General features: G+C 43.4%; 1 protein-coding gene across 19 annotated transcripts in view; it reads right to left on the bottom strand.

Annotated features, from left to right (window-relative positions):
• FBXL20 (F-box and leucine rich repeat protein 20) overlaps positions 1–26,168 on the bottom strand; it is a 172,991-nt gene that overhangs the window by 56,334 nt on the left and 90,489 nt on the right. For 13 of the 19 annotated variants that reach the window (XM_074019482.1, XM_045376010.3, XM_074019484.1 and 10 more), the window contains 4 exons: positions 10,421–10,475; positions 7,501–7,575; positions 4,952–5,046; positions 2,769–2,837 (listed from right to left, as the gene is read on the bottom strand). In XM_074019482.1, the coding sequence (XP_073875583.1) occupies positions 2,769–2,837; positions 4,952–5,046; positions 7,501–7,575; positions 10,421–10,475 (294 nt within the window). The remainder of the gene's footprint in view (positions 1–2,768; positions 2,838–4,951; positions 5,047–7,500; positions 7,576–10,420; positions 10,476–26,168) is intronic. The other 6 variants (XM_074019489.1, XM_074019488.1, XM_074019490.1 and 3 more) reach the window with 2 other exon arrangements.

Consider the following 26,168-nt stretch of genomic DNA (forward strand, 5'->3'; position numbering starts at 1 on the left):
CTACAACCTCTGGCTCCCAAGCTCCCAAGCCCAAGCAATCCTCCCACCTCAGGCTACCAAGTAGCTCGGACTACAGGCATGTACCACCATGCCTGGCTAATTTTTTGTATTTTTTGTAGAGGTGGGGTTTCGCCATGTTGCTGAGGTTGGGCTAAAGCAATTCACCCACCTCGGCCTCTCAAAGTTCTGGGATTACAGGAGTGAGCCACAGTCCCCTGCTGCTTCTTTGATTTAAAAAATTTGTGTAATTTCAAGGCTAATACTGTGTTTAAAATAGTGTATTTTTAAATTCACTAAAACGTGGAAATGTGAATACTGACAACTGGTTATCTGATGATTTTAAGATACTGTTTTTAGAGCAGTGATAAAGTTAACGCACTTACGGCCAGGCGTGGTGGCTCACACCTGTAATCTCAATACTCTGGGAGGCCGAGGCAGGCAGATCACCTGAGGTCAGGAGTTCCTGACCAGCCTGGCCAATATGGTGAAAACCTGTCTCTACTAAACATACAAAAATTGGTCAGGCATGGTGGCACCCCCCTGTAATTCCAGGTACTCAGGAAGCTGGGCTGGGATCGTGCCACCGCACTCCAGCCTGGGCAACAGAGCAAGACATCATCTCAAAATAAACAAACAATAAAAGTTAATGCACTTACATGAGAGACTTTTATTGTTAAAGAGTACATACTGAAGTACAGATTAAATAATATGATGTCTAGGACTTTTCTTCAAAATAAGATAAAATGAGAGAGGATAAGTGGGTGGAGTTATTCATGAAACAAGACTGGCCGTAAACTGTTAACAGTTAAAGCTGAGTGATGGGCTCAATACACTTTTTTGTCTACTTCTGTATATGTTTCAAATTTTCACATTTAAAAAAGTCAGCAGAAGTAATTTCTGTGTGATTATAACTCCAACTTGGGTTCAAGGGGTTTTTTCTTTGAGCCAGAGTCTTGCGCTTTCGCCCAGGATGGAATACAGTAGTGTGATCTCAGCTCACTGCAACCTCTACCTCCTGGGTTCAAGCAATTATTGCGCCTCAGCCTCCCAAGTAGCTGGGATGTGCCACCATGCCTGGTTAATTTTTGCATTTTTAGTAGAGATGGGGTTTCACCGTGTTGGCCAGGCTGGCTTGAACCCCTGACCTCAAGTTATCCACCCACCTCAGCCTCCCAAGGTGCGGAGATTTTAGGCCTAAGTCACTTGCACTAGGCCGGTTCATGTGTTTTTAATTTGTAGGGATTGCTTTCATTTCTTTTTGACTTAATTTTTTGTTTGAATGATATAAAATATTTACATGGCTATTAAACGATAAAACATAATTCAGAGTTCTCCCTTTTATCCCTGTCCCTTGTGTTTTCTCACTTCCCCATATAAACAACTATTTTTACTTACTTTATTTTTGATTGGCATTTCCATTCTTTTTGAAAATAAATAAATATGGATATATATATATATGTATTAAGTCTTCTGGCCCTACAAAAGGTGTATTATACAAACTCCTCTGCAGTTTCCTTTTCTTCATTTAACAACATGTCCTCAAGATCACTCCAGAGTATTATATAGAGATTTTCCTCATTACTTTTATTCAACCAGTACTCTACTGATAGACATTGGGTAGTTTCCTATCTTTTCCTATTACAAGTAATGTAGTAGCCTTGCACATATATATTATGTTTTCGCCAATGCATCTTGAGGATAAGATAGATTCTGACAAAAAATATTAATTACATGTCACTTTTCTAGATACCAAGTGGTCAAATTCTTAATCTTTATAACATAAGTACTCAAAGGAAACAAAAATTAAAAGATAATTTATCTAAAGCAAATGTAGTTCTGTTGGTATAAAGTAATGGTGGGGGAAGAGGTTAGTACATTTCATCTCTCACAGTAAAGGTTTCCAAATCAATCTATAGGAATACTTATTAGTAGAGGCCGGGCACAGTGGCTCATGCCTGTAATCCCAACACTTTGGGAGGCCGAGGCGGGCAGATCATGAGGTCAGGAGATCGAGACCATCCTGGCTAACACAATGAAACCTCGTCTCTACTAAAAGTACAAAAAATTAGCCGGACGTGGTGGCATGTGCCTGTAGACCCAGCTACTTGGGAGGCTGAGGCAGGAGAATCGCTTTAACTCAGGAGGCGGAGGTTACAGTGAGCCAAGGTTGCACCACTGTAGTCCAGCCTGGGCGACAGAGCGAGACTTCATCTCAGAAAAAAAAAAAGAAATACTTATTAGTAGAGTTAATGAATAACTACCTTCTAGGTCTAATTTCTGGGACTGTAAGCCTTTTGAGGATGAAGAATTAAGCTTAATTTCCTTCAGATCATGACCAACAGAGACACAGCATGTTTAGTGAATCATTTTCATTTAATAACTGTTCTCAGGACTGATTATCATAAGCTGTTTAGTCCTCTGTTTAAGATTTTAATCTTTTCATAGAATTATGTTTACTGTGGCTTTTAATTGGTAGCTACTAGTATCTTGAAATATAAATAATCCCAGTAATATGTATTATTACTATCCCTACTGTATCTACATTGACGACAATTATTGAAAGTTTCACCTTAAATATCAAAGATAGAATTCCAAAACAAGTTTCTCATTCCATTTCTACTTTGATGCTGCTTTCTCTTTTAAAAATATCTTTCCTCTACAAAACCAATATAAAATTTGCTAAATATAGTTAGTGGCCTGAATTTAAAGGTAGTATCAGCCAGACATAAGGGGCTATGACTTATCCTTCTAAAACATAAAATACTTACGCGTCTGTTGTCTTTGTACACCCATTTAGATTCAGTACTTCAATGTTCCTGCAGTTTTGTGCAAAGGTTCTTTATAGGAAAGAAAGTAAGAGGTTTCAAATGAAATAAGCAAAATTCTAGTCATTAAAAAAGCAATAAAATATATTATTATTGGTAATATTGATTGTTGATAACTGTGATACTGTGATATAAAGGAAAAACATGTATTTGGTCTTCATCCTCGGTTCTTGGCATCCAGTCCCTAAAATCTTTGTAATTTCCTGAGTGATAGTATCTTTTGTTACAGGTTGGTGAAAAGTAATCGCGGTTTTTGCCATTACTGTTAATTAACAGTAACTGCCATTATTGTTAATGGCAAAAACTGTGATTACTTTTGCACAAACCTAATATAATATTTGGTCTTCAATCATGTCTGTGATCAAGGAACCTCTGTAAAAACCCCTAAATGATAGGGATCAGAGAGCTTCTGGGTTGGTGAATGTAACCACATGCCAGAAGGGTAGTATACCCCAATTCCACGGGGACAGAAGCTCCTGTGCCTGGGACCCTTCTAGACCCTGCCTTATACACCTTTTCATATTCCTTCTACCTCAGCCTCCCTAAATGCTGGGATTACAGGTGTGAGCCACTGAGCCTGGCCATGATTTTTTTTTTTTTGAGATAGAATCTCTCTCTGTCGCTGAGGCTGGAGTATAGTGGTGCCATCTCAGCCCACTGCAGCCTCCACCTCCCAGGTTCAAGCGATTCTTCTGCCTCAGCCTCCTGAGTAGCTGGGATGACAGGCACGCACCACCATGCCTGACTAAGTTTTTGTATTTTTAGTAGAGACAAGGTTTCACCATGTTGGTTAGGCTGGTCTTGAACTCCTCATCTCAAGTGATCCACCTACATCAGCCTCCCAAAGTGCTAAGATTACAGGCTTGGGCCATCACACCTGGTTTAAATTAATTTTCAATTATAAATTCTTCAAACATAACTTTAAAAATTATTTTAAATCAAAAAAATAAATGATTGCTTATTTATTTATTTTTAGAGACAGGCTGGAGTACAGTGGTGCAATCACAGCTCACTGTAGCCTCAACCTCCCAGGCTCAAGTGATCCTCCTACCTCAGTCTCCCTAGTAGCTTGGTTTACAGGCATATGTCACCTAACCTGGCTAATTAAAAAAAGTTTTCTAAGTCCGGGCGCGGTGGCTCAAGCCTGTAATCCCAGCACTTTGGGAGGCCAAGACGGGCGGATCACGAGGTCAGGAGATCGAGACCATCCTGGCTAACACGGTGAAACCCCGTCTCTACTAAAAAATACAAAAAAACTAGCCGGGCAAGGTGGCGGGCGCCTGTAGTCCCAGCTACTCGGGAGGCTGAGGCAGGAGAATGCCGTAACCCGGGAGGCGGAGCTTGTATTGAGCTGAGATCCGGCCATTGCACTCCAGCCTGGGCTACAGAACGAGACTCGGCTCTGTAGAGACTCCGCCTTGCCATGCTGCCTAGATTGGTCTTATACTCCTGGCCTCAAGTGTAATCCTCCCACCTAGCCTCCCAAAGTCCTGGGGCCACTGCCCAGGTTAGGGTTAACCATAACCCTAAAAAAGAACTAGGCTGGGTGCGGTGGCTCATGCCTGTAATTCCAGCACTTTGGGAGGCTGAGGCAAGAAGACTGTTTGAGTGTAAGAGTTCGAGACCAGCCTGGACAACAAAATGAGACGCTGACTCTATAAAAAAATTTTAAAACTTAGCCAGGCGTGGTGGTACATGTCTTTAGTCACAGCTACTCAAGAGGGGGAGGATTGCTTGAGTCCAGCAGTTCAAGACTGCAGTGAGCCATGATTATGCCAGGGCACTCCAGTGAGCCATGATTATGCCAGGGCACTTCAGCCTGGGTGACAGTGTGAGACCTTGTCTCAAAATATAAAATAAAAATAATTAATTAATTAAAAAATTTATTCAAAGCTCCAAAAGAAACACTTATGATGGGGAATGTGGGATTTTTTCAGGCAGTACTTGTTCTTGTTTATTGTTAAAACTACATTTCTTATTACTGGATATTTTCAGATTATAAGCAATGTATGTGTGGTTGCATTTTTAATAACTTAGTAATTTTAAAACGATTTTAGCCTTTTCTGGGTGAGATGGTGCTGCTCTTCACTTCCATCAAGAAGATTAATCAACAGTTATGTTTTCACCTTAATGCATTGTCTCCCACTCCAAGACATCCACGAAGACTTAACTTTCGTAAAAAGCCCCCACATCGTTTTGAAATATTCTCCACTACTCGGCCCTGTAAAAATAGACAGGCAAACAAAAAGATAACCCATCTCATTACTTTAGAAAAGAACACATCCTCATTTTTAACGATTTATAAACAACGAGAAAATGCTTTTATTATGACCTAATTAATTTAATAGGAAAATTGTAACTTACCCTGGGAAAGCTTTCCTGATTAAGCCATAGCTACTGAAGTACAGCAACTACATTTATTTTTTTGTATCTTTTCCAAAATGTTTATTATAGTACTCTGCTTATAGTAGGGACTCAATGAACATTTAACAAAAACTGGCCAGTTTTGTTTTGTTTGGGCTGGGCACAGTGGCTCACACCTGTAATTCCAGCACTTTGGGAGGCCGAGGCAGGTGGATCACGAGGTCAGGAGATCAACACCATCCTGGCTAATACGGTGAAACTCCATCTCTACTAAAAATACAAAAAATTAGCCGGGCGTGGTGGTGGGCACCTGTAGTTCCAGCTACTTGGGAGGCTGAGGCAGGAGAATGGCATGAACCCGGGAGATGGAGCTTGTAGTGAGCCCAGGTCTCGCTCCACTGCACTCCAGCCTGGGCGACAAAGTGAAACTTGTCTCAAAAACAACAACAACAACAAAAGCTGGCCAGGCACAGTGGATTCCGCCTATAATCCCAGCACTTTGGGAGGCTGAGGCGGGCGGATCATTTGAGGTCAGGAGTTCAATACAAGCCTGACCAACATGGTAAAACCCAGTCTCTACTAAAAATACAAAAATTAGCCAGGCATGGTGGCTCATGCCTGTAGTCCCAGCTACTCGGGAGGCTGAGGCATGAGAATTGCTTGAATCCAGGAAGCAGAGGTTGCAGTGAGCTGAGACTGCACCACTGCACTCCAGCCTGGGTGACAAAATGAGACTCTGTCTCAAAAACAAAAACAAAAGCTTGCTGAAGAATTTTGTGGGTGGTGTTGCTTTATTTACATCCATGAAGGTTAGAGAATTGTAAAAAACACGGACGGGCGCGGTGGCTCACGCCTGTAATCCCAGCACTTTGGGAAGCCGAGACGGGCGGATCACAAGGTCAGGAGATCAAGACCATCCTGGCTAATAGGGTGAAACCCCGTCTCTACTAAAAAAAAAATACAAAAAACTAGCCGGGAGAGGTGGCGGGTGCCTGTAGTCCCAGCTACTCAGGAGGCTGAGGCAGGAGAATGGCGTGAACCCGGAAGGAGGAGCTTGGGAGTGAGCTGAGATCTGGCCACTGCACTCTAGCCTGAGCGACAGAGCGAGACTCCGTCTCAAAAAAAAAAAAAAAAAAAAAACAAAAAAAAAAAAAGAGAGAATTGCAAAAAACAAAATCCAGTGTAATGTTAGTGGGTATTATTTTATTTTATTTTATTTTTTATTTATTTATTTTTTGAGACTGAGTCTTGCTCTGTCGCCCAGGCTGGAGTGCAGTGACCGGATCTCAGCTCACTGCAAGCTCTGCCTCCTGGGTTTACGCCATTCTCCTGCCTCAGCCTCCCAAGTAGCTGGGACTACAGGCGCCTGCCACCTGGCCCGGCTAGTTTTTTGTATTTTTTAGTAGAGACGGAGTTTCACCGTGTTAGCCAGGATGGTCTCGATCTCCTGACCTCGTGATCCGCCCGTCTCGGCCTCCCAAAGTGCTGGGATTACAGGCTTGAGCCACCGTGCCCGGCCTTGGGTATTATTTTAAAAGCACTTTGGTTGGTTTCAAACTCCTGACCTCAGGTGATCCGCCCACCTTGGCCTCCCAAAGTGCTGGGATTAAAGGTGTAAAGTCATCTCACGTGCCCTCAAAAAACCTTATTTAATCCTCAAGAAGCCACGAAGAAGCTATTATTTCTACCTTCCTGATGAGAAGGATAAGAACTACAGAGTTCAAATTCAGTTTAAAATAATTTAAGGGTAAGCCATTCTCCATTTTATAGGTGATGGCTATACTAAGAGATAAAACATGGGGGGGAAAAGTGAGAGGAGGAAAAAACCTCTCTGTAGCAAAAACAATTCAATAAATGGCTTTGGCTTTATTCAACCTTTGTCCTCCAAGAAACTGGCTCCTCAAGAATCAAAACACGTATCTCAAAAATATATATATACAAACGCCATCCTAACAAGTTATAACTCTCTTTGTTCTTCAGTAAACAAATATAAAATGTCTTCACTAAAATAAGCAAACATAGATTCAATGTTTCCACTGCAAAAACAAACTTTTAGTCCTATTTCAGGACCAAAGAATCCTATTTAGTCTTATTAATACTAAGTAATTGTATTATTTCAGTGAAATAATCTGGCTCATTCTCAAAAACTGCAGAAACTCTTGGGAACTCTAGAGGTTCCTGTAAACTTCAGATGCACTGAAAATAGTATTTCCTCTCTCTAAGGAAAATGAGATTAATATGGTCAGGGCTAATCTGTTCCATGCTGTAATTACTAACATGAAAACTGGGGCCACACACCACATAATTATACCTCAATATCCCTCTGGAAATCAAATAGGTCAATTCGCTGCCAGTTACTGCCATCCAGAGCCAGAACATTCCAGGCCTATTTTAAAGAAAAAGAGAGAGAATGAGCAGAAGCTAAAATTAAGGGGAAAAGGCAGCAATATTCAAGTTCACAATTCAACCAACTAATGACTAAAATGGATCCAAAAATTTATCAGGCCCTACCCACTTACTCCCAAATGATGTATCTTACTCCTGACCCATACTGTATTCTCCAATTAGATAATCTCATAAATGAGTGGGTACTAGAAATTAGCAGCTACAAAAGATCTTAGGCCAGGCATGGTGACTCAAATTTATAATCCCATCACATTGGGAGGTCAAGGTGGAAGGATCACTTGAGCCCAGGAGTTCCAGACCAGCCTGGGCAATATAGCGAGACCCGATCCCTATAAAAGAAATTTAAAATGTCGGCCAGGCGTGGTGGCTCACGTCTGTAATCCCAGCACTTTGGGAGGCTGAGGCGGGCAGATCACCTGAGGTCAAGAGTTTGAGACCAGCCTGGCCAACATGGTGGAACCCCATCTCTACTAAAAGTACAAAAATTAGCCGGGTGTGGTGGCATGTGCCTATAATCTCAGCTACTCAGGAGGCCGAGGCAGGAGAATCACTTGAACCCGGGAGGCGGAGGTTGCACTGAGCCAAGATTGTGCTACTGTATTCCAGCCTGGGCAACAGAGCGAAACATCTCGGGGGGGGGGGGATTTAAAAAATTAGTCAGGCGTAGTGGCACACACCTGCAGTCCCAGCTACTCGGGAGGCTGAGGTGGAAGGATCGCGTGAGCCTGGGAGGTAAGGGCTGCAGTGAGCCATGATCTCACCACTGTACTCCAGCCTGGGTGACAGAGCAAGACCTTGGCAAAAAACAAAAACAAGACTAACCCTCCCTCCCCCTGCCCACACACACTGAAATTAGAGAAGTTAAGGAAAGGGCAGGTTGTGATAAGTATCATGCCGCAAGGTGTTTTCTAACTGGAAAATTCTAGTTTCTAATACCAAAATGAGACAAAAGTTCGGTTGATGAAAAGCAAGTCTTTCTTCTATCCTTAAAAATATGAACCTTAAAAAAAATATCCTTCTATCTGGAAAAATATGAAGGTAAAACCAAACATCAAAGGGGACAGTACTCTGAATACTGCTCTATTCTCACTCTTTTTCTATATATAGAGTATATATAGAGATAAATATATGTATTTCTTGAGACAGGTTATCACTCGGTCACCTGGGATGGAGTGCAGTGGCTCAATCATGGGTCACTTGCAGCCTTGACCTCCCCAACTCAAGCAATCCTCTCACCTCAGCCTCCCAAGTAGCTGCAACCACAGGTACGCATCACCACACCTGGCTTTTTTTTTTTTTTGAGACGGAGTCTCGCTCTGTCGCCCAGGCTGGAGTGCAGTGGTGCAATCTTGGCTCACTGCAAGCTCCGCCTCCTGGGTTCACATCATTCTCCTGTCTCAGCCTCCCAAGTAGCTGGGACTATAGGCACACGCCTCCAGCCTGGCTAATTTTTTGTATTTTTAGTAGAGATGGGGTTTCACTGTGTTAGGCAGGATGGTCTTGATCTCCCAACCTCATGATCCGCCCGCCTCGGCCTCCCAAAGTGCTGGTATTACAGGCGTGAGCCACTGCACCCAGTCTTAATTTTTAAAATTTTCTGTAGAGATAGGGCTCCCTATGTTGCCCAGGCTAGTCTTGAACTCCTGGCTTCAAGCAATCCTCCCATCTTGGCCCCTCAAAGTGAAGGGATTATAGGTGTGAGCCACCAGGCCCGGCCTTAGTTCAGTACTTCTTTGCTATCTATATCCTATCACCTGATAGGACTTACAACTGTGATACAGTGATTTGGGACTTAGAAAAGATACTATCATTTCTCTGAAACTTTGTATTTTATTATTTTTTTTGAGACAGAGTCTCGCTCTGTTGCCCAGGCTGGAGTGCAGTGGCACGATCTCGGCTCACTCCAAGCTCCGATTCTGCATTAACTGAATCTTACTAAACAGAATTACTGGTGAAGCAAATTTATCCATCGAGACTATCTGGTATGTGTTACGTATGTATTCTGTTGGTGCTGGAAGATGTCTGTGTGCCTATCAACATGCGACTTCATGTAAAGTTTCTTCATGTTCACAGTTCTTAGCAAATGCAGTTTCAATCCATAGACAGCCAGCAGTGGATGTTACTACAGGAAAATGCAGGATTAAAATGGTCCTTGTGTAGGCCAGGCGCTGTGGCTCACACCTGTAATCCCAGCACTTTGGGAGGCTGAGGTGGGAAGATCACGACGTCAGGAGATCAAGACCATCCTGGCTAACACGGTGAAACTCTGTCTCTACTAAAAATACAAAAAATTAGCCAGGTGTGGTGGTGGGCGCCTGTAGTCCCAGCTGCATGGAAGGCTGAGGCAGGAGAATGGCGTGAACCTGGGAGATGGAGCTTGCAGTGAGCCAAGACTGCACCACTGCACTCCAGGATAAGCGACAGAGAGAGACTCCACCTCAAAACAAAAAAACAAAAAAACAAAAAAACTGTCCTTGTGTAAAAAATAAATAAATAAATAAATAATGAACTCGGGAAACATAATAAAACAAGATTTCATCACAATTTTGAGTCAAGTCTAAACTTTCAATATGCATGTTTATTGCTTTTTCATCGAAAATGTTTCCTGTTTATATTATGCAAATAAGAGATACAAAAAGTCAGAGACAGTATATATAGTAGAATCCCATCATAAATTTACATGGGCTTGCGTATGTCATTGGTGAAATAATATCCTTTAAAACATGAAAACATACAAGTAACACCTAAATAGGTGGCCTATGAAAGACACTGTTATTATCAGTACGAAGAAGGGGTCCCCGTGTAACTATGTCAACCATACTTACCCTGGAGACCTGAGCACAGCGGCACAGGGTAACAACATCTAGAAAAGAAAATATCCTAAAAAGAAAAGAAAGACAACTTTTATTGTATGATAAAGTAGTTGACCTTTATTTATTTATTTATTTTTTTGAGACGGAGTCTTGCTCTGTAGCCCGGGCTGGAGTGCAGTGGCCGGATCTCCGCTCACTGCAAGCTCCGCCTCCCGGGTTTACGCCATTCTCCTGCCTCAGCCTCCGGAGTAGCTGGGACTACAGGCGCCCGCCACCTCGCCCGGCTAGTTTTTTGTATTTTTAGTAGAGACGGGGTTTCACGGTGTTAGCCAGGATGGTCTCGATCTCCTGACCTCGTGATCCGCCCGTCTCGGCCTCCCAAAGTGCTGGGATTACAGGCTTGAGCCACCGCGCCCGGCCTAGTTGACCTTTATTTATTTTGAGACAGGGTCTCACTCTGTCAGCCAGGCTGGAGAGCAGTGGCATAACCACTGCTCACTCCAGCCTCGACTTCCTGGGGTCAGGTGATCTTCCCACGTCAGGCTCCTGAGTAGCTAGGACTACAGGCGCCTGCCACCATACCTGGCTAATTTTTAATTTTTTGTAGAGACGGGGTTTCACCATGTTGCCCAGGTTGGTCTCGAACTCTTGGGCTCAAGCAATCAGCCTCCCAAATTGCAAGGATTACAAGTATGAACTACTGCATCCGGCCAGTATCATAAAGTAGTTGCTCTTGTTTTTAGCATAGAAATAACTGACTACATGTATATACACACACAAACGCAAAGGCAGTTCTTTAGAACACACACACAAAATGCTTGAGCAATCTGTGAAGATAATACTGCCCATATAAAACACAGCGGGAAAAAATGTTTTACTTGATAATGTACATACAGACGCTGACCAAGTTCAATTACCTACACCAAAGGATAATAAATAATTTCTAGCCGGTTTTTTTTAAATACAAAAAAAAAAAAAAAACTTCCCACCTAAAATTATCAAAAGAAAGAAGCTAGGGGAAGGATCTTTCTTTTGTTTTGTCTTGTTTTGAGACAGGGTTTCACTCTGTCACGCAGGCTGGAATGCAGTGGCACAATCACAGCTCACTGCAGCCTTGACCTGGGCCCAAGCAATCCTCCCACCTCAGCCTCCCAAGTAGCTGGAACAAGAGGCACATGCCACCAAGTCCAGGTAATTTTTAAAATTTTTTTGTAGAGATGAGGGTCTCCCTATGTTGCGCAGACTGGTTTTGAACTCCTGAGCTCAAGCAATCCTCCTGCCTCAGACTACCAAAGTGCTAGGATTGTATGTATGAGCTACCATGCTTGGATGGGCAGGATTTTTTTATTTGAAACAAGGTCTCACTCCTGTCGCCCAGGTTGGAATGCAGTGGTGCAGTCATCATTCACTCCAGCCTCAATCCCCCAGGCTCAGGTGATTCTCCCACCTCGCCTCCCAAATAGCTGGGAGTACAGGCGCATGCCACCATGCTCAGCTAATTTTTGTTGTTGTTGTTGTTCTTTTTTTTTTTTTTTTTTTTTTTTGAGACAGAGTCTCACCTGGTTGTCCAGGCTGGAGTGCAGTGGCATGATCTCGGTTCAAGTGATTGTCGTGCCTCAGCCTACCAACTAGCTGGGATTACAGGTGCCTGCCACCACGCCTGGCTAATTTTTGTATTTTTAGTAGAGATGGGGCTTCACCATGTTGGGCAGGCTGGTCTCAAACTCCTGATGTCAGGTGATCCGCCCTATCTCAGCCTCCCAAAGTGCTGGGATTACAGGCGAGAGCCACCACACCCAGCCCCTGATGGGAGGGATCTTAATGAAGTATTTTACAGTCATGAAGGAAAAAAGATAATTTAATAAAGCCTAAAAAGCAGCAATGAAAAATGTTAAATGTCTAGAAAAAAAAAAAAACCCAGAAACAAAATAAAATATAAATTAAAAAAAGATCTCTACATTATTTCATTCTAATTTAATAAATTACAAAACTCTTTTAACACAGCAATGTTAGAAAATATTTACTGTCTAGAATTTTTCTCAGTCTTATAGAAGGTAAATAAATACTTATTTCGAAGTAGACCAGTAAGTTAATTTGCTTAAAGCCTGATAAACCACACCATAAGCTACCTGTGAAAATAGGCCAGGGAATCCTGGAAATAAAAGTGAATGGGAGATCAGGCAAGGTGGCTCATGCCTATAATCCCACATCTTTGGAAAACTGCTAGAGGCCAGGAGTTCAAGACCAGCCTGGGCAACACAGTGAGGCTCCCTGTTTTAAAAAAGAAAATAAAAAACATAGCTTTGGCTAGGCATGATGGCTAAAGCCTGTAATTCCACCATTTTGGGATGGAAGGGCAGGAGGATAACTTGAGGCCAAGAGTTTGAGACCAGCCTGGAAAATACAGTGAGACTCTGTCTCTACAAAAATTTTAAAAATTAAGCTGGGAACAGTGGCTCACAGCTGTAATCCCAGCACTTTGGGAGGCTGAGGTGGGTGAGTCATCTGAGGTCAGGAGTTCAAGACCAGCCTGACCAACATGGTGAAACTCCGTCTCTACTAAAAATACAAAATTAGCCACGCGTGGTGGTGGGAGCGTCTGTAATCCCAGCTACTCGGGAGGCTGAGACAGAAGATTCACTTGAACCTGGGACATGGAGGTTGCAGTGAGCTGAGATCATGCCCTTGTGCTCCAGCCTGGGAGACAAGAGTGAGACTCTGTCTCAAAAAACAAAGTAGCCAGGCATGCTGGTATATGCCTGTAGTTCCAGCTACTTGGGAAACTGATGTAGGAGGATCTATTGTGTTCAGTTTGAGGCTGCAGTAAGCTACAATCATAGCACTGCACTCCAGCCTGGGTGACAGAGTGAGTTCTTTTTTCTTTTTTTTAAGATGGAGTTTCGTGGCCGGGCGCGGTGGCTCAAGCCTGTAATCCCAGCACTCTGGGAGGCCGAGGCGGGCGGATCACGAGGTCAGGAGATCGAGACCATCCTGGCTAACACGGTGAAACCCCATCTCTACTAAAAAAAATACAAAAAAACTAGCCGGGCGAGGTGGCGGGCGCCTGTAGTCCCAGCTATTCGGGAGGCTGAGGCAGGAGAATGGCGTAAACCCGGGAGGCAGAGCTTGCAGTGAGCTGAGATCCGGCCACTGCACTCCAGCCAGGGCGACAGAGCGAGACTCCGTCTCAAAAAACAAAACAAAACAAAACAAAACAAAACAAAACAAAACAAAAGATGGAGTTTCGCTCTGTCGCCCAGGCTGGAGTGCAGTGGCACAATCTCGGCTCACTGCAACCTCAGCCTCCTGCGTTCACACGATTTGCCTGCCTCAGCCTCCAGAGCAGCTGGGATTACAGGCACCTCACCAACACACCCAGCTTTAAAACAAAAGTTTTAAATTTTGATGTTATCCACTTTATCTATTTTTTCTTTCGTTTCCTCAACTTTTGGTGTCAAATCCAATAAATCACTGCTAAACTCAATGTCATGAAGTTGTTCTGCTTTCTTCCAAAGATTTTATAATTTTAGTTCTCAGATACAGGTCTTTGCAAGACCATTTATTGAAAAGACTATACTTTTCCCCACTGAATGGTCCTGGCATCTTTGTCAAAAATCATTTGACCATATATATGAAGGTTTATTTCTGAGCTCTCTATTCTATTCCACTGGTCTTTGTCTGCTTTATGCCAGTATCACACTATTTTTAAATATTTTCAGTTTTGAAGCAGAAAGTGCTTTTGGTGATTGAAATATTTGCATGATGTCAGAAAAACTATTAATAGCAACTGAACTGGTTTCAAGAATCTTTCCTTATGTTTTCTTACACATTTACTTCCTCTAACAGATTTCTGATATTTTGATTTCTCTCCAACTATAGAGGCCCTTGTAAGGGACTATTTAAAACAGATAATAAGTTAAATAAGCTGGGAGGGTTAAGCAAGGAGCAACATGGAAAGCAAATATAACTGATCTATATCCTGCAATCTCAGCAAGACACCAGCAAGGGACAGGAAAACCCCCGAATAAAAGCCCAGAGAACAATTATAGTGAATAATGTCTAGAGAATCTGCCTTCTCTAAGGAGAACCAGATACTTGGATAGAAAGGGGGGAAACATCTAGTTAAAATGATGAGCAATCTCTGAAACTGTGGTTATAATTTTTCAGCTTGCCTGAAATGAAAGAAAAGCATTCTGATTTGGAGGTTGTTGAGTTTCATTCGAAAAACATTTTTACCACCTGCCACCTACAGGCACTTAAGTCCCTACTGTTAAGTAGCTCATGGCATAGGGGCTGGAGGTAGATATAAAATAAGTAAAATATATGTGAAAATTTCAATTAGCGATGAGTACTATAACAAAGCTGAGTAATGAAATAGAAGAGTGGTCAAGGAAAGCCTCCCCTAGGGGTAGGCATTTGATTTCGAATCTAAATGATCAAAGGAAAACAGATTGCCAAGATCTGGGGAGAAGAGCATTCCAGTAGACGAAATAGTGGGTGTATGACAAAGGCCTGTTTGAAGATCAGAAGAGACAGTGAAGTTGGACTGCAGCAGCAGCACAACCCTATACTGAGTTCTTAATTATGTACCAGGCGTCATTCTAAGTGCGTAAATTTACATACTAATCCAATGACTCCCTAAAAAACAATTCTATAAGATCGGTACTATTAGCATTCTCATCTTATAGATGAGGATATTGAGCAAAGTTGTTAGTCAAGGGTCAAAATATGATTTAAAAAAAAAAAAGACTGGGCGCGGTGGCTCACACTTGTAATCCCCAGCACTTTGGGAGGCCAAGGTGGGTGGATCACCTGAGGTCAGGAGTTTAAGACTAGCCTGGCCAACATGGTGAAACTCCATCTCTACTAATAATACAAAAATTAGCCAGGCATGGTGGTGTGTGCCTGTAATCCTAGCTACTTGGGAGGCTGAGGCAGGAGAATCGTTAGAACCTGGAAGGCAGAAGTTGCAGTGGGCTGAGACTGCTCCACTGCACTCCAACCTGAGTGACACAGTAAGACACCATTAAAAAAAAAAAAAAGTTAAAAGGCTTTGTGGACATAATAAATGATTTCAACTGTATTCTAAGTTTAGGGAAAGCCTAGGCCAGGCATGTGGCTCATGCCTATATATAATCCTAGCACTCTGGGAGGCCAAGGCAGGAGGATCACTTGAGGTCAAAAGTTTGATCTTTTTTTTTTTTTCTTTTTTGTAAAGACAGGGTTTTGCAATGTTGCCCAGGCTGGTCTCGCCAAAGTGCGGGCATTACAGGCATGTGTCACCACACGCCTGGCCCACGGCCAGGAGTTTGAGGCCAGTATGGGCAACACAGTGAGACCCCGACTCTGTAAAAATGAAAAAATTTAGCTGAGGATTGTGGTGCATGCCTGTAGTCCTAGCTATCCAGGGGACTAAGACAGGAGGATCACTTGAGCTCAGGAGTTAATGGTTGCAGGGAACTGTGATCACCCCACTATGCTTTGGCCTGGGCAACAGACTCTGTCTCTTTTTTTTTTTTTTTTTTTTTTTTTTGAGACGGAGTCTCGCTCTGTCACCCAGGCTGGAGTGCTGTGGCCGGATCTCAGCTCACTGCAAGCTCCGCCTCCCGGGTTCCCGCCATTCTCCTGCCTCAGCCTCCCGAGTAGCCGGGACTACAGGCGCCCGCCACCTCGCCCGGCTAGTTTTTTTTTGTATTTTTTAGTACAGACGGGGTTTCACCGTGTTAGCCAGGATGGTCTCGATCTCCTGACCTCGTGATCCGCCCGTCTCGGCCTCTCAAAGTGCTGGGATTACAGGCTTGAGCCACCGCGCCCGGCTCTGTCTCTTAAAAAAAGAAAAAGCCTGGGCAACAGACTCTGTCTCTTAAAAAAAGAAAAAAAGAAAAAAAAAAGATAGGTTTCTATTGGAAAGGTGGGATATAAAACATTTTAAAAAAATTTAATATAATAAATTTTTTTTTAAAAGGTAGAAAGGAATATACCCATTCATACAAGTATTATAGGCATAGCCTTGAGGCTTTTAAAAGTCTAGGATTCCTTATCAAAAAGTTCCAGCAAAGCCATTTTGTAAATAAAAGGGTCTATATGGCCAATCACTATTCTTGTTGCACTTTATGCAAATAATCAGGCCACATACAATAAGACTAAAAGTTACTTTGCACACAAATTGATTACTACAATTTGTCTTTGATAGAAATAGGGGACTAAAGAGAAAAATAATATGCTTCAAAAGAAAACTATAATATACCTTGTATCATATTCCAACCCCGACCACTGTTTTTGAGTTATTGTCTGTAATTCAGACTGAGTTCTGAATTACCTCTAACAGTGTCCTCTAACAAACCTGTATATATATATTTAAAAGCTTGTTTTCATAGATCCCATCAGGAATAAGATCTGTTTTTGAAGGACTACTTAAACTAGGACTTATACTTCTATACATGTAGAGCTTTCTCTTCCTTCTTGTCAAGGTCTGTACCTGCTATTTTTATTTTAATTAATTAAATTAATTAATTAATTTAGAGATGGAGTTTTTGTTCTATTGCCCAGGCTGGAGTGCAATGGCGCAATCTCAGCTCACTGTAACCTCAGCCTCCTGGGTTCATGTGATTCTCCTGCCTCAGTCTCCCGAGTAGCTGGGATTTACAGGCGCACGCCACCATGCCCAGCTAATTTTTAGTAGACACGAGGTTTCCATGTTGGCCAGGCTGGTCTCAAACTCTTGACTTCAGGTGATTCACCAGCCTTGCTTCCCAAAGTGCTAGGATTACAAGTGTGAGCCACTGAGCCCGGTCTTATTTATTTTTTTAAGAGACAAGATCTCAACTCTGTCACCCAGGCCGGAGTGCAGTGGCACTCTTGCCTCAGCCTCCTGAGGAGCTAGGATTACAGGTGTGAGCCACTGAGCCTGGCCTTAATTTTTTTAAGAGACAGGATCTCACTCTGTCACCCAGGCTGGAGTGCAGTGGCACTCTTGCCTCAGCCTCCTGAAGAGCTAGGACTACCAGTGTATGCCACCAAACATGTCTAATTTTTAAGTCTTTTGTAGATGGTGTCTTGCTGTGTTGCCCAGGGTGGTCATGAACTCTTGGCCTTAAACAATCCTCCCACCTCAGCCTCCAAAAGTGCCATGATTACAGGGTGAGCAATGGCACCCAACCTTGTCTTGTATCCCTGAACGCACTTGTCTGGCCACAACCTGGGATTCATGAATGTTTACAATTAAATATAAAAAAAAATCATTCCTCAGACTCAGACATGTGCCCCTAGTCAGCAAGAATTAGCTATAGTGGTTGTCACCCCTAATCCCTCATGAATGAAGAATGTAAATAGAAAAGGGGGGACTGAAATAGTGCCCCAAAGAATTAAAGACATCAGTGAGTAATATAAATTTTTAGTTTGTGGGATAGCAGATAAGGAAAAAAACCAGGGTGAGTGCGGTGGCTCACACCTGTAATCCTAGCACTTTGGGAGGCCAAGGCAGGTGGATCACCTGAGGTCAGGAGTCCAAGACCAGCCTGGTCAATATGGCGAAATCCCGTCTCTACTAAAATACAAAAATTAGCCAGGCGTGGTGGTGGATGCCTGTAATCCCAGCGGAGAATTACTTGAACCTTCGAGGTGTAGCAGGTTGCAATGAGCCGAGATCATGCCGCTGCACTCCAGCCTGGGTGACAGAGCGAGACTCCATCTCAAACAAACAAACAAACAAACTTTAGGCCAGGCACGGTGCCTCACACCTGTAATCCCAGCATTTTGGGAGGCTGAAGAGAGCAGACAGATTGAGATTGAGCCCATGAGTTCAAGATCAGCCTGGGCAACAGGGCAAAACCATGTCTCTACAGAAAATACAAACTACCTGGGTGTGGTGGCGTGTGCCTGCAGCCTTGGCTACTCGGGAGGCTGAGGCTGGGAGGATTGTTTGAATCAAGGAAACAGAGGTTGCAGTGAGCTGAGATCGCCCCACTGCACTCCAGTGATGGAATGAGACCCTGTCTCCAAATAAAAAGAAAAGAAAAGAAAAGAAACAATTTGCTGAAACTCCTTCTGCTTGTAAGATCACAAAACTGGATGACATCAGCTGGAACCAATGTGCCCAACTGAAGTCTGCATAGAACCAGTTTGCTGATGTCACAGCTGGAATTTCCATTACGTTTCATAGTAATTCCCCCTGAATTTGCACATGCAATCCATGAGGTAGCATGAAGAGACAGCCATGCATGCCTGAAGACTTTCCAGACCTCCCCTTTCCTTCTGCCAGTTACCCGCTGATCTAAGAATTCATCCCCTAAACCTTTTCTAATAAAATTAGTGCATTAAAGCCAGCACAGGGCACCAGATTTGAGCTGGACTCCCGTCTACATGTTAGTCGACTTGCAATAAAAATATTTCCTTTACTCAAAAACTCAGTGTTGGCTAGGCACAGTGGCTCATGTCTATAACCCCCAGCACTTTGGGAGGCTAAGGCAAGGAGGATTACTTGAGCCCTGGAGGTTGAGACCAGCCTGGGCAACATGGTGAGATCCTGCCTCTACAAAAAACACAAAAATTAGGCCGGGAGTGGTGGCTCAAGCCTGTAATCCCATCACTTTGGGAGGCCAAGGTGGATGGATCACTTGAGGTCAGGAGTTCAAGATGCGCCCGATCAACATGGTGAAACCCAGTCTCTACTAAAATATAAAAATTAGCCAAGCGTGGTGGCACATGCCTGTAATCTTAGTTACTTGGGAGGCTGAGGCAGGAGAATTGCTTGAACCCAGAGGGCAGAGGCTGCAGTGAACTGAGATCATGCCACTGCACTCCAGCCTGTGCAACAGAGCAAGACTCCCTCTCAAAAATTAAAGAAAAAACAAAACACAAAAAATTAGCTGTGCATGGTGGCGTGCATGTATATGTAGCCCCAGCTACTCCAGAGGCCAAGGTGGGAGGATCATTTGAACCCAGGAGTATGAGGTTGCAGTGAGCTTTGATTATGCCACTGCACTCTAGCCTGGATGACAGAGTAAGCCCGTTTCTAAAAAACAAACAAAAAACAAAACCCCCTGTGTCACAGTACTAGTTTTGAGTGCATCAAGCACTAAGCCTCTTTTGCTCAGTAACAAAACCTTCGGCTTTTAAATTTAGCTGCTGCAATATTTTATCTTCTCCTTACCTGTCATATTATTTATTTTCCCTTCTTTCATTACACTTTACTGTCCTTTTAACCATTTCTGATTTTTTCTTATTTTTCATCTCTTTGTTTCCAAGTCTTACCTAGATTCTCTATTAAGGCTCTTTTTTTTTTTTTTTCCCCCTTTTCAGTTTCTAAGTGGCAGGTAAGGGAGAGAGTATCAAATAACCAGGAAAGGTGGTATGCCTTTCTTCTTCCCTTGAGACAAACTTGCTACCACTCTGATGCTTCTCCTAACAAATTTTCTATCTTCTTCAATATTGATTATCCAACTCCACTCCCAAATAAACATATATACTTCCAATCTAGGTAATTCAATTTCCAAAACAAAAAATATATCTAATGTAACAAAAACATTGCATTGACGAAATGCTGCTTTTTCCTGTCATTCACTAACCTGTACTTTTATGAGGAGTTTCATAATCTAAGTTTCTTAGGTTTGCCAAAACATTACTAACTCCTGAGCAATTTTTATAAATATTATATAGGGGTGCCAGGAGTCATAGGTGAGAGGCTTTACAAGCAATGATCCTAATTAGACTTTAGTAACCTGTTCTCTATGAAATAAAGCACAACGGACAGACGTGAAACATCAGGTAGGTAGTCAGATGTGGGCAGACCTAGGAGATACTATTAAACACACATCTCAACAATCCTAATTCTGTTTTTAGCATGTCCTGAAGGGGTTCTAAGTATTAAGCTGCCATTGAGTTAGCTTTTCACCTGGATTTGAATGTTTTAGAACATTTAAAAAATTAAAAGGAGGGCCGGGCGCGGTGGCTCAAGCCTGTAATCCCAGCACTTTGGGAGGCCGAGACGGGCGGATCACGAGGTCAGGAGATCAAGACCATCCTGGCTAACACGGTGAAACCCCGTCTCTACTAAAAAATACAAAAAAACTAGCCGGGCGAGGTGGCGGGCGCCTGTAGTCCCAGCTACTCGGGAGGCTGAGGCAGGAGAATGGTGTAAACTCGGGCGGCGGAGCTTGCAGTGAGCTGAGATCCGGCCACTGCACTCCAGCTTGGGCGACAGAGCGAGACTCCGTCTCAAAAAAAAAAAAAAAAAAAAAAAAAAAATTAAAAGGAGAAGACAAATATAATCACTGTGTTCCTCTATTAAAGTAGTAAGAACTGACCGGGTGTGGTGGCTTACACCTGTAATCCCAGCACTTTGGAAGACCGAGGCAGGCAGATCATCAGGTCAGGAGTTTGAGACCAGCCTGGCCAACACAGTGAAACCCATCTCTACGAAACATACAAAAATTAGCTGGGTGTGGTGGCAGGCGCCTGTAATCGCAGCTATCAGGAGGCTGAGGCAGGAGAATCGCTTGAACCCAGGAGACAGAGGTTGCAGTGAGCTGAGATTGTGCCACTGCACTCCAGCCTGGGCAACAGACCTAGACTCCATCTCAAAAAAAAAAAAAAAAAGTAGTTCTTACTACTTTTTGGTCTTTCCAGTTCTAATCTGGCTCCCTAATAAGATGGATATAAGCTTCAGCACTTAAATCCCTTCTACCACTCCACATCTAGTATGTCTAAGTATTTGCTATTATTTAGCACCCTTTAAATTGTATGTTTTTTTTTTTTTTTTTTTTTTTGAGACGGAGTCTCACTCTGTTGCCAGGGCTGGAGTGCAGTGGTAGGAGCTAGGCTCACTGCAAGCTCTGCCTCCCGGGTTCACGTCATTCTCCTGCCTCAGCCTCCTGAGTTGCTGTGACTACAGGCGCCCGCCACCACACGTGGTTAATTTTTTTTTTGTATTTTTTAGTAGAGACGGGGTTTCACCGTGTTAGCCAGGATGGTCTCAATCTCCTGACCTGGTGATCTGCCCGCTTCGGCCTCCCAAAGTGCTGGGATTACAGGCATGAGCTACCACGCCTGGCCTAAATTCTATTTATTCTATGTAATTGATAATGAAGACAGTCACCTTTTTTTTTTTTTTTTTTTTTTTTGGAGACGGAGGCGCATCCTGTTGCCCAGGCTGGACTGCAGTGGCGCGACTCGGCTCACTGCAACGTCCCTCTCCCAGATTCAAGCAATTCTCCTTTCTCAGCCTCCTGAGTAGCTACAATTACAGGCACACGCCACAATGCCTGGCTAATTTTATTATTTTTAGTAGAGACGGGCATGTTGGTCAGGATGGTTGCAAACTCCTGACCTCGTGATCCACCTGCCTTGGCCTCTCAAAGTATTGGGATTACAAGCGTGAGCCACGACGCCCGGTCTTTTTTTTTTTTTTTTTTTTTTGTATTTTTTCTGAGATGCAGTCTCGCTCTGTTGCCCAGGCTGGGGTGCAATGGCGGGATCTCAGCTCACCGCAACCTCCACCTCCCTGATTCACGTGATTCTCTTGCCTCAGCCTCCCAAATAGCTGGAATTACAGGCATCTGCCACCACGCTAGCTAATTTTTGAATTTTTAGTACAGACAGGGTTTTGCCATGTTGGCCAGGCTGGTCTCAAACTCCTCACCTCAAGTGATCTGCCCGCTTTGGCCTCCCAAAGTGCTGGGATTATAGGTGTGAGCCACCTCGCCCAGCCGAGATAATTATCTTTAGAAACCAAAATAAAATAATTGGTGGGGTAGGCTGCCAGGGTTTTAGCTACTACAGCAATTATTTTTTTCCTTCATAACAAACATTTATTTATTTTTATTTATTTATTTTTTGAGACTGAGTTTTGCTCTTGTTGCCCAGGCTGGAGTGCAATGGCACCATCTCGGCTCACAGCAACCTCTGCCTCCCGGGTTCAAGCGATTCTCCTGTCTCAGCTTCCTGAGTAGCTGGGATTATAGGCGTGGGCCACCACACCCGGCTAGTTTTGTATTTCTAGTAGAGATGGGGTTTCTCCATGTTGGTCAGGCTGGTCTCCAACTCCTGACCTCAGGTGATCCGCCTGCCTTGGCCTCCCAAAGTGCTGGGATTACAGGCATGAGCCACGGTGCCCAGCCCAAAATTTACCTTTTAAAATACACACTTTAAAGTGCATAATTGATTTTTTTTAGTATATTCACAGTGTTGTGCAACCATCACTACTATGTAATTCCAGAACATTTCAACAATCTCAAAAGATTCCCTGTACCCATTAGCAGTCGCTCTCTATCCCTCCCTCACCCAAGCCCCTGGCAACCACTAATCAACATTCTTTCTCTATGGATTTGCCTATTCCACACATTTCATATAAATGGAATAACACTGTAATGAAGACTTTTGTGTTGGCTTTCACTTAGCACATTTTAAAGAATATATCCATGTTGTTGCACATATTCATACTTCATTCCTTTTTGTGGCTGAATAATATTCTACTGTATCCATTCTCCAGTTAATGGACAATTGGGTTGTTTTGACTTTTTGGCTATTACAAATAATGCTGCTATAAGCATTCCAAGTTTTTGTGTGAATATATTTTCAGTTCTCTTGGATATAGCTAGGTTATGTGGTATTTCATTGCTTTTTTTTTTTTTTTTTCTTTTTTGGGAGATCGAGTCTCACTCTGTCATCTAGGCTGGAGTGTAGTGGCACCATCCTGGTTCACTGCAACCTCCGCCTCCCAGATTCAAGTGGTTCTCCTGCCTCAGCTTCCCGAGTACCTGGGATTACAGATGCGAGGCACCACACCCAGCTAATTTTGTATAATTAGTAGAGACAGGGTTTCACCATGTTAGCCAGGCTGATTTGGAACTCCCAACCTCTAGTGATGCACCCGCCTCGGTCTCCCAAAGTGCTAGGATTACAGGTGTGAGCCACCATGCCCAGCCAATTATGTGGTACTTCTATGTTTAGAGATTTTAGAAACTGCCAAGCTGTTTTCCACAGTGGCTGTACCAGTGTACACTGTAGTGTACAGTTTCACTAGCAATTTGTGAGGGTTTTAATTTCTCCATATCCTTTTTTTTTTTTTCTTTTGAGCTGGAGTCTCACTCTGTTGCCCAGGCTGGAGCGCAGTGGCACGATCTCAGCTCACTGCAACCTCTACCTCCCTGTTTCCAATGATTCTCCTGCCTCCCTCAGCCTCCCAAGTAGCTGGGATTACAGGTGTACACTACCACACCTGGCTAATCTGTGTATTTTTAGTAGAGACAGGGTTTCCCTATGTTGGCCAGGATGGTCTTGAACTCCTGACCTCAGGTGATCTGCCCACCTCAACCTCCCAAAGTCCTGGGATTACAGGGGTGGGCTACTGCGCCCAGCTTAATTTTTGTATTTTCACTAGAGACAGGGTTTCACCTTGTTGGCCAGGCTGGTCTTGAACTCCTGACCTCAGTTGATCCACCTGCCTCGGCCTCCACATCCTTGACAATACTTTTTGATTACAGCCATCCTAGGGAATGCAAAGTGGTTGTTATTCTTAGCATTTCCCTGATGGCTAATGATGTTGAGCATCTTTTCATGTGCTTAATGAAAGCAGCAGGCTTTCACAAACTACAGTAAGGTTTTCACAAACTACCTCAGGAGGGAAGAAGATTAATGGGCAAAGTTTAAATAATGTATATATACAGTACATGTCTTTAAAACATATACTATATAGGTACATGTTTTCTTCCTCTCCCCTTCCCTTGTTGAAAAGAGTCAGTCCTAAAGCCATTAGGAGGGGCACAGCAAGGTAGGTGTCAATGCCAGGTTAGAGGTTGGGGGCAGAAGCTTGAAAAATATGTCAGAGTCCAAGCAGAGTGAGGAGAGGACCCTTGAGAAGGGTGACCTAGCAGGAGATACTGGGACACAAGCAGGGTGAATGGGCAGCCTTGGGTAGAGTATCAGAGACAAAGTAAGGTGAGAAAGGCATCCACACAGAGGACAAACCTAGTGTGGGTTTTAGAACCCAAGCAGGACTTTGTCAGTGCAACAGGAGGAGGGTGGCAGGCATGAAGTGCCCGAACCCAGTGAAGTGAAGAGGGCATCTTTGAGAGAGAAAGAGAGCGCGCGCACAACTGTAGAGTGAAATTGGTTAAAATCAGGGGAACTGAGTAATAAAATCCATTAACCATAACAAAGATGGGCAAGGTGGCTCATTCCTGTAATCCCAGTTTTTGGGAAGGCCAAGGTGGATCACTTGAACCCTGGAGTTCAAGGTTACAGGGAGCTGTAATCATGCCATTGCAGTCTAGCCCGGGCAACAGAGCAAGATCCTATCTCTAAAAACAAAAAAACATTAACCATAACAGAAGCTAGGTTTCTGTTACAAAGGGAGTTGTGAATCTGGAAAGGGAGAAAACTAGACTAAATTATGCAGTGTTGGATTGGAATTGAAAATATCAGTATATTAACAGAAACACAGTTCTTTTTTTTTTTTTGAGACGGAGTCTCGCTGTGTCGCCCAGGCTGGAGTGCAGTGGCCGGATCTCAGCTCACTGCAAGCTCCGCCTCCCAGGTTCACGCCATTCTCCTGCCTCAGCCTCCCGAGTAGTTGGGACTACAGGCGCCCACCACCGCGCCCGGCTAGTTTTCTGTATTTTTTAGTAGAGACGGGGTTTCACCGTGTTAGCCAGGATGGTCTCGATCTCCTGACCTCGTGATCCGCCCGTCTCGGCCTCCCAAAGTGCTGGGATTACAGGCTTGAGCCACCGCGCCCAGCCACAGTTCTCAATATATACAGATATAAACATAAATGTAAATTGTGTACATATATGCACATGTGTTCATGTACATACATATACACACACACACACAAATACACATATATATTTTTTTCTCCCCCCCGAGCTCTGCCTACCAAGGGGGCCTGGAGCAGTAACCCCCCAATGTCAATGGTATTTAACTCCCAGATACTGGCTTCTAAACATTTCTTTCTAGTAGAAGGAATCAGGGCTCCTTGGAGAAACAGGGCAGAGAAAATGTAAGAGGAGCCTGGAACACCTTGTGATAGAAAGCAAGTGAGCGCTCAAAGAATGATGGGGACATGTCAAAAAGTCATGGTAACCAGCTTGAAGGGGCTCCCATTGGCCAAATCTGGGACAACCTGAATATGAAAACAAACGAGAGTAATGAATTATAATTTACTAAATAAAAAAGGGAAGCCATAAATTCGGACTGATGTAAATTAATAAACTGAAGTTTAAGAAGTATGGGACGGCTGGGCATGGTGGCTCACGCCTGTAATCCAAGCACTTTGGGAGGCGGAGGCGGGTGGATCACCTGAGGTCAGGAGTTCGAGACCAGCCTGGCCAACATGGCAAAAGCCCGTCTCTACTAAAAATGCAAAAAATTAGTCGGTCATAGTGGTAGGCGCCTGTAATCCCAGCTACTCAGGAGGCTGAGGAATGAGAAGCACTTGAATCTGGGAGGCAGAGGTTGCAGTGAGCGGAGATCGCACCATGGCGCTCCAGCCCGGGAGACAGAGCGAGACTCCATCTCATTTAAAAGAAAATGAAGATGAGAATAATTAATAAAACATAAGATGTTCTTGGATAGCATAATTTAGTACCTTAGAAGATACCAATACTTCCCAATATAATTTAATTTCCTGATTAAAGGTCCAATATATGAATTCATCAAACAGGTCTCTTTTTTGCTTAATGAAAAAAATTGATTCTGAAGTTGATATGGATGAAAAATGTGTGAAAATCACCAAGAACTTATTAAAAAAGACGAAGAGGAG

The sequence above is a fragment of the Macaca fascicularis genome, chromosome 16 (genome assembly GCF_037993035.2).
Source record: "Macaca fascicularis isolate 582-1 chromosome 16, T2T-MFA8v1.1".
Lineage (NCBI taxonomy): Eukaryota > Metazoa > Chordata > Mammalia > Primates > Cercopithecidae > Macaca > Macaca fascicularis.